Source organism: Monopterus albus, unplaced genomic scaffold (genome assembly GCF_001952655.1).
Source record: "Monopterus albus unplaced genomic scaffold, M_albus_1.0 scaffold50.1, whole genome shotgun sequence".
NCBI lineage: Eukaryota > Metazoa > Chordata > Actinopteri > Synbranchiformes > Synbranchidae > Monopterus > Monopterus albus.
The window spans coordinates 4,294,913-4,304,594 of NW_018127930.1; the positions used below are offsets into that span (position 1 = coordinate 4,294,913).

Consider the following 9,682-nt stretch of genomic DNA (forward strand, 5'->3'; position numbering starts at 1 on the left):
CGCTCTCACTCACTACACTCAGTGGAAAGTGGAAATGGGACAACTTTCTTTGGGGAGGTTAAAGTCTTAACTGATTCAGAATTTACTAGACATTGTTACTCTAGCTATACATCCATCCATCCACTATCTGCACTGCTTATCTTAAAGAGGGTTGTGGGGTGATAAATCCTTACAATAACAACAACCCTATAGAATCATGGACTAATACAGTTTTCAGTTCAGTGTACTATGAGCACAAACATTTCTTGCTTTATATACTTCACAATATTCTAGTGTAAGGTCACGAAACAACAAAAAACAGACTATGAGAAAAACGCGCTCAGACTTTCAGTATTCACACTTACACAAACAACCACACTACACGCACACCACTTGGTACTATAATGCACACACATTCACACACCTCTCGAGAGCTTCTACACAAATTCAGACAATGAGAGGGGCAGAGAGAGGAATTGTGAACATTCCTTAGGGATTGCATAAGGAACTGTGAGGAAAAAGAAGAGGCCATTTGCTTTTCACACATAGTTTTTCTCATCTTGTCTCCGTGCCCTTCATCATTTCAACAGCATTCATTCTAGTGCCTTTTTTTTTTTAAACAATTCACCCGTTATCTTACACTTGTGCAATTGTAGATTGCTGTTACAAACTTTCCAACTGGTGTCAGTGAAGTTTCATCTCATCTTAACTCCTACAAATACACTTTTAAGTACACAGAGACATGCATTACAGGGTAAAGTGCCACACATGTACAGTATTGTAGGTCAGAGGTGGAAAAGGACAATAAACGAAACAGAACAGGGAGGGAGGAGGAGAAATGGGGAAAACAGATAAAGAAAGTGAAAAGTAGAGAAAAATGAAGAAGCTGTGAAAAGAAATTGACAGAAAAATGCAAAAAAGAGACAGAGAAAGCAGAGAGCAAGAGACATGGAGAGAATTGGCGTCGGTGGTCAGATTTAATCCAGTGAGCATGTCTGTTGTCCTGGAAAGGAAACCCAATTATATGGCACTTCCAATGGGCCGATGGCGCTTGGAGTGTGTATGTGTAGGTCTCATTAAGTTGACTGACAGCTCCCATTTTTCCACCACACTCTCTACCCATTTGAGAACGCACACACACACACACACACACACACACACACACACACACACACACACACACACACACACACGTGCACAGAAAACGCCAGATCCAAGGGTAATTTGTCAGACAGTATTTCTCTCTTTGAAGCCCCAATCTCCATAGCAGCAATTACTGTAAAAGGAAGCTAAACCCCCCCAGCCAATCGAAAATCCCAAACTAGGCCTTGCATGTGGTAGTTTCGGCATCACAGGTGGCTCTGTATTAACTCAAGTTGATCCTGTCATGCCACCATGTCAAAAATGTCAAACATGAAGACATCATGAAAGAAAAGATTTAAAATCAGTATTCAGTCCCTTCCTCCTTCTCCTTCCCTGTAACAACTCTAAAAAAGTTCCTGTCACGTCATGTTGGATCCTAAACAAATGACCAATGACTGCACCACAAAGCACCTCCTCCGTTACACTCCTGAGGTTAGTAGATAACGCAGCGTTCATCGGTCTCATCAGAGACAGTGACAAGTTGGCCTACAGATGGGAAGTTGAACAGCTGGCCCTTGTGGTGCGGTCACAACTATTTCTTAGAAGCTTTGTTTAAGTGCTGGACTAAATGTTGGAATTTCAAGATTTCTAAGCAGCTGGTAAACCGTACACAGTTTGGCCAGATAATCCCAACCCATAGAAAAAAATGACAAATATTTAAAATGTTCATAAAGGCTAGAATGTGTTAATGACTTGGGGAGTATTGTGATTCTTCTAGGGTAGTCAGCTCTGACAAGATGAAGGAAAGAAAGACCAGTCAACGCAGATGGTGAGCACTGTGAAATGTTGGCAGCTTCCTTATTTGAAAGTCACATTGAATTGTTAATCTCTCACTCAGATCACCTGATAGGATGTTTTAAGATGTCCCCCCTGCTACTGCCCACAGAAAGATACACTGATAAAAGCTGAAGCTGACAAAAAATGATATGTAGTGAAAGCCAGCTGAACTACTGTTTCACCGTTGACAGATATGCTGCCCGGTGGCAACTGACATTGCTCATTGGCAGTTGTTGCCTTCGATTATTTGTTTCCCTAAATGCCCCAAGAAAGCAGAAAGTATGGCTTCACACATAACTGGCGATTTTCTGTGGTATATTATTTTTAAGCAGTTCTAGTCCAGCCACATTCAACAGCATGCCTAGTTATTTTTTTTAAATTACTTTGTTGTGTTAATATTCATGCAGAAATCAGAGCTCTAGTACGTTCCATGTTTCATCTGGTGGCTGCCATGTTCATTCTATCAGAATCTATTGGCCACGAGACCAACGCCCCAAGACAAGATGGTGTACGTGTGTGTCCTGACAACTCCGTGCTCACATGAGCGTGTGTGTATGATTGCCCAGGGATTGACATGGTGATAAAGAAATCAACAGAGGCAGATGAGAGGGCAGCGGTCTTATTCATCTACATTCACCCAAGGCCTCCATATCACCACATGTAGAAAACAATAAAATGCAATTTGGGAAACATAAACAAAGAAGAGAATTTTTTTTTTTCTTCTGTGGGTGGTCTATATGATGCCCCTGGTGTTTAACAGGAAGGACAACTGCCTCCATATAGGCTTTGCTTTCCATCTTATATTTTCTTATGCTGTCTTAGCCACTTTCTCATATTTCATTATTTGTGTTTTTTTTCCTTACAGCCTCTATGGCTAATACAATAAGAACACCAATCTGATTTATATAAAAGGATGTGCTGTATATTTTTATTCTTATTAGATTCTGTAAAAAAAGTTGAGTCAACAGACTGTGCAGTGTTTGTAGGAGCATAACACTTCTACAGTATGTATCATAATGGAAATGCATAGGTCACTATTCAAAATTAATATATTTTGACAGCAGAACTAAATTAGGAAGACTTTCTAATGTGACAGCGCTGTGTATGCCTTGTGTGTGTGTGATGGTGCTTGATAAATGATCTGTCTATGGCAGTGTCCTTAAGATAGGATGATTTCCACAAACAAGGTCTAAGCATTTATCATTTAACACCCATAGATACAAAGGGGCGGCTTAAGGGACAGCTGGTTAGACTGACTAAATGCATGGATGGAAAGACAGATGAATAGATGGGTGATTGAGCAGGTGGGTGATTCTTGAGAGAGGGAAAAGTGGTAGCTGGTGGTAGAGTGGGAGGGGAAGGTGAAAAAGATACAAGTAGGTTGGACTGGAAGGGAGATAAAGAGGATGACAGTGAGGGAGAAGTGGTAAGAATCAGAGGCACTGCTTGGTGTTCGGTGTCAGATGAGGAATAACCTCATATTCAGTGTCAGTCTCAGTCTCAGCCTTCTTTGCCATGATGCACTTGGTGCTATCACATAAATGTGGATCTACTTATCATCACACACACACACACACACACATACACACAACTGCTGGCTCACTATTGATTTATCTAAATGTTTGAAGGATGAGAAGGACTTTTGGCAAACATACAGAGGCCATTATTACATGAGTGAGCAGATGGAGAGAGAAAGACAATGTATTTGTGATACTGAAGTGGGATTGTAACGAGGAACAGAAGGGGAGAGAGGAAAGTGAAGGAGAGATGATGGAGGGAGAGAAGGTGACTAATAAAGTGAGGTGAGAGGAGGATGAGGGCGATAGATGAGAGAACGAGCTTGCAGCATGTCGGACAGAAGGACAACTGAGAAAACAAATGTGGGATAAATGAATTAAAGGCTAAGGCTGGGTTGGTCAAGAGGACACGGATTAAAAGGAAGACAAATTTCAAGTCCACCTCTCCTCTCTGCTCCAGCTGTGCATTTACTGAGTTCCTCTGTTTCTTTGAGTGATTGTGTTTATTACATCATGAACATTTCATTATGTACTATTTCTACTCTTCAACCCTCTATTGTACATAGCACATACCAGTATTTAAGAGTGTATATGCATTTGTTTGTGCTTGTACATGTGTTCATTTCTTTGTGAATAAGCACATTTCCATGCATGAGAGTATCTGCATGGAAACGTGTGTGTTTTCAGTTGATTGGAGTTCAGCATCATCCCCAAAGTGCAGTTACAGCGTACCAGATGCTGTTTCATACCACAAGGAGAATACTGAGCGATCTGAAATCATTCTTATCACAGTTAATGGACCGCTGCTTTAATTGCTGTGAGGGTTTGAGTTCACATCTCAGTGAAATGAGTGTAAGTGAGGGAAGGATACAGGAGGCCACAGGAAACAGGAAAACACTTCACTGAACTTTTACAGGCATACAGATGTACTTTCATGTGTCGATTCTTTAGCATCTTTCATAATGAACCCTCAAATTACCGATTAGGATGCAGACTGTTATGTGCACCACTGCAAAGGGAAACAATGCACATCCTGAAGTTATTTTTTTATTCTTTAAAAAGAAACTGTGCTGGTGTACTTTCTTTGCCCAAGTCGGTTAGTTAGTAAGTTGCTTTTTTCTTGTAACAAATCTGGGGCTTTGAGGACACAAGGGGTTTGCTTTCAACATCTTGAAATCTTATCTTTCAAGTACCTTATGGAGGGCCATACAGACAGCCACAGCAAGGCTATGTGCTGCATAACACACTTCCAATCATCATGACAGAAATGCAAATCCATCAGGACCTTTGATCAGCACCACGCATTCCAGGGCCTCTCTTATCAGGACTAAGTTTTACAATACATGACCCCAAAGCCATTTGGAGTAACAAAATGGCAACACTGTGAAAAAGTGGGATAGGATTTATGCTCAAAAGAGCGTGGGATCACAGACTGAGAGAAAACAGACAGGGAAAACAACACTGTGTGAGCCATGAATGACCCCAGAGGTCGTCTTTCTTCTCTTCACCATGAGACTCTCAAAAGGCACAAAAGGACTGATTACTACAAAATCTGAAGTTAATGAACACTGGTAACACTGGCTGGACAACAGATCCAGAAATGGACCCACAATCATGAGTTGCATGTGTAATGCATACACACACACACATCTTCTCTGCCTGCCCGCTTTTCAAAATTAATACATTTTTTGAGCAGTTAACTTTCATATGTTTTCTTAACTCAATGTATTCTTATTTAATATCTACTAATACTTAGGTTAACATTTAATTGACATGTCACCATTTAACCTCTAGAGTCCTGAGCTTTGCATGTCACCATTTAATCTAGTTTGCATGTCAAATCTTATGAATATATCGAAAGCCATTACAAATACTACATGACTTCTTGGTCCCATTCGGCAATAATGGAAAGATTTCTAGTTTCACCAGCTGGTACGAACCATCTGACCAGAGAACGTCATGCAAGAAATGTAAGGGGGACAACCCATAGAGATTTTTCGCAACCTCACTTATTTTCCATTAATTCTCCCTAAAAGATAATATCTGGTGAAGAAATCCTTTCTGGCAGGCCGCCAAGAGCAATTTTTGTCTAGTGTTATCACATCTGGCTTTATTAAGCTATTTTGGCAGACAAACAGTTAAACTGGGCATGTGTAATAATTCTGATTAATATTCACCAAACTCATAATTGAGCTACTTTCCTACACTTATCTATTCCATGTTGTTAATGTGATTCAGGACAGTCTTGTATACTGCAGCAGGTACTATTCATGTGGCAGATTTGGGACTGTCATGACTCAAATGGGTACTGTAGCTGGCTAATGTCTACTTTACTTACTTATTAAAAATGTTATTGTGGACATTTGTAAAATATTCAGTATGGCTGCATGGCTTCTTGTGTCTTTCTTGTCTTTGTCTTGTCATCAATCTGCAAATCATTACTAAATGTGAACCACTTGTCTTTGTATCAGCAGATATGTCACAAGCAAAATCAATCTAAAGTGTATGCTATGCTATCCTGATGCTCTTATTTCAGTAAAGTCTGAGGTCTCTCCCTTGCTCTGTGTCTCCACTTCATCAATCATTTGATGACTTAGCACATACCAGAAGTTTTATTTTTCAATCTTCTCTTGAACCATTCATCTATCTTTTTAACTTCAAACAGCTTGTAACTGATACCTTATTAAAGTTTACTTTTAAAGTTGCCCCTAGTGCTCACTTTTCTTCTGGTCTTTCACCCTTTCATCCATTTATATTTTTGAGTCTGTATGCATTTAATCATGTTCCTTCCATATGGCAGTTTCTCTTTTTCTCTCCGTACCTCATACCCACAATCCATCCTTCTTTCAGTTTTCATAATCAAGTAACATGGTCTCAGACTCATCTTTTTTTCAAATGCAATAAGCACCTGGTTCCCTTTGCTCAATCCCTCATCCCTAGACATGTATGTGCATGCATTTCAGTCACCTTTGGTACTTCATAACTTAAGTCCATAAGCTCTCATGTATCCGTCAATGTCCAGCTCATGTGTATATACTGTACTGCTTCCTTCTCTTTACTGCGTCTGCTGCAGTCTGTTGTCCATTAATGTTTTTTCTTATTCTCTGTTGCACTCCATTCATCTCTACTTCAGAACTCTCTTCATTTTCCTCAATCCCCATTACTCCAAGTATCTGGGCCAGTTAGCCCTCCATTCCTCAGGAGATTGGATGCTTTCCTCTACAGATCTGTCTAATCACACCACTGCTTTCATTTCTGACTCGAAACACATTTCTAAATGTTACATGTGAAAAGCATTCTCACAAACTTTGCTGCCTAACCACACTAAAGGTAAATTCCTAAGCAATACAATTCAGTTCAACTAGTATTCAGACTCTGAGGCTACAATTAATGAATATGGAGGCAGAACACTGTGTATTTTGGCAACCTCATTAAACTCCCTTTAATAATTTAAATCACAGCTTGATAGTTTTAAATGTTTTCTACAACAGTGTGCTAGTTCATTAAACGTGATGCACAGTATATTCAGCCATTATTAGCTATAGTATAATGGCAGTAGCCAGTGACAAGGTTCCATGCAACAGAACGTGAATAGTCTGGATGAGGCCATGGGGCTGATTTACACTACTTGGCTATGCAGATGTGGAATGTATGATTTGTGCTTATGCTCTGATTGGCTCTGTTCTTTCTCCACCTAAACAGCCTGTCCATATGAATTGCTGACTAAATCAGAGATGCGGTGGGTGAGTCAGAGGTCTGATACAAATTCAGATCATTTGCCAATGATACACTTATATATTAACAAAAGTTCACTGGACTAAAGAAATTGGCTAATTATCCATATAAAAATCCCACATGCACAAATCATCTATTTATCTACTGAACAGTCTGTGCACTTTCTGTGGGACTGAGAACACTCAATACCTAATGAAAGGGCCAAATGTCCAAATTGTGTTCTACAGGCAATAGGTTCAGAATCACCTCTTGTTAAAACCGCACTTAGGGCTGCAAAAAACCATGACCACAGAGACATTCATCAAAGAACAAAACGGAAAACCCTGCAGGTTTCAGCTGTCATTGAATGTATTTATATAATTTCCAAATGATGTGTTCTTATCCAATCCAAATATTGACTTAAGGTTTGACTAGTGGTGAGTAGGAGAAGGAAAACTGAGAGTGTCTGTCAACGATTAAACCACAAAGATCTGAGGCATTATTACAACTTTCTTCAATCTAACTGCTGTTTTTTGTGTGTGTGCGTGCATGTGTGTGGGTTTGTGCTTTTGTATTATTTACATTATGGGGACCTGTTAACACACTCACACTGTGGGGACTCCGCACTGAATTTTAGGGTGGCAACATGGTTTAAGGTTAGGGTGAGGTTAGGTTAAGTGTTAGGGTCAGGGTTAGGATTAAGCAAGTAGTGGTTATGGTTAAGGTTAGGATAAGTCTACAGGAAATGAATGTAAGTCAATGTAAAGCCCCCACAAGGAATAAAAATACAGTGTGTGTGAAGGAGAGAGAGAGAGAGAAAGAAAGAGATAGAGACATAGACTGAACGTACCTCTGTGTATATAATAGCGGTATGTCTTTACATGTGTGATTGTGTGACTGAAGACTTTTGCAGAGATGTAGCACATGTGATGTGATGAGATGAGATAGAATAGGAGGAAAAAGTGGTAATTACAGAGATGCTAGCTGAAGGATGCATGCAAGGGAAAAACGTGAAAGAAAGATGGAAAAAGAAAATGAGTATTGAACTTGAATTCATATGTATGTTTCCACGTGGGGGTTTGTAACCTAAATTCTTGGAACAACACCTTGGCCTGGTAGTCAGTGCTTACATCCCAGCAATCCTACTGTGGACACATATGATTTTATTAAACAAATCCCTTAGGGACCTGGATCCAGCAGAACTAGTCAGATACTATAACATACTGGATGCCAAAGCAGCTAAATGATTATGTGTGTCTGTCCAGGGATCAAGCTCAAGCAGCTACAGGTTGGACCATTTCACTTATAGCTGTTCTCAGAGGCATCTCTCTGGACAAAGAACTTTTTTTTCCTTTAAAATATAACTTAGTTTAATTTTGTTTGGGCAATAATACTGATCATTTCCTTTTGAGAAATATTTTGCAATGAGGTGAAACTCAATCTGAAAGGCCAGTCTTTTTTTGTCAGAAAAGCACTTCCAAAAAAGAAATAACAAACACTCACCAGATGTTTCCAAATAATGAATCATACACGTGCAGGTGTTTTTTTTTTTATGTTGACTTACTGCTTTTGTTAATGGAAACATATCTAAACCAACACTGCTGACCATCTATAACCCCTTTATTTTTTCAAAACAAGCTATTGTTATTTAGTGAAACTCAGGCATATGCTTTTGTTGGCTGCATTGGGTAAATCTCTTTCCAAACTTGATTCTTACGGCATTTTGACTGTTTGTAAATGACATATTCTAAAGATACAGTATGGGAATAAATCTATGGGATATACTAACACACCTTCATACAGTAAGTCTCATCTTTTCTTTGGGTTTTCAATCATAAACCTGAAAAAAGCCAATTTGGAGGGGGTTTTCTCACACACACACAGTGCTACTCACATGCTGCCACTGCTCTCGGATGAGTGGCCGGTATCGAAGGAAATATTTCAGAGGGAAGCTGTCGATGTCAGGCCAGGTGGCAGGGCTGTGCCAGGATACCTCCAGCCTCCGAGTGTTGGAACGGATCGGAGTTGCTGTCACACGCTCCGGGGGGTCTGGTTTAACTGTCAGGTGGATAATAACAATATGTTAAACCGCCACCCCATGCATACTGAGCACTACTCAGCCTATGAAAACAGCTGTGTAATGTATTCTGTGCCTCTGAAGGGAGATTTCCACAGTCTGAGAAAATAACCTTGATGATGTCAGTCACGATCATCTTCAGTTAGTCATCTTCAGACTCCAAATATTTGACAGAAAAACATTTTATTTGATTTTTACTTATATTAGTAACAAGCAATTTGAATATCCCAGCCTGTGATGCTCTGATTTAGACCATTCTGTTTTAAATAATAACCCCACATTACTAAATAGTTGGAAAGCTCCTTTAAAGCTAAGAAAATACTCTGTAAAGAAGGTTTGCTCCCCTTCCAACTCGAAGAATGAAGGTTTTTCCTTCTAAGGATTATGAACTACCACTATCATCAATATTAATTATAATATTTTCTTAAGGTCAGCATATACTCAAATGGAAAATCAAGAATCAGGCAGGATAAGG

General features: G+C 39.6%; 1 protein-coding gene across 1 annotated transcript in view; it reads right to left on the minus strand.

Annotated features, from left to right (window-relative positions):
* cntfr (ciliary neurotrophic factor receptor) overlaps positions 1-9,682 on the minus strand; it is a 211,449-nt gene that overhangs the window by 16,718 nt on the left and 185,049 nt on the right. The window contains exon 7 of the mRNA XM_020601001.1: positions 9,025-9,188. Coding sequence (XP_020456657.1) covers positions 9,025-9,188 — 164 coding nt within the window. The remainder of the gene's footprint in view (positions 1-9,024; positions 9,189-9,682) is intronic.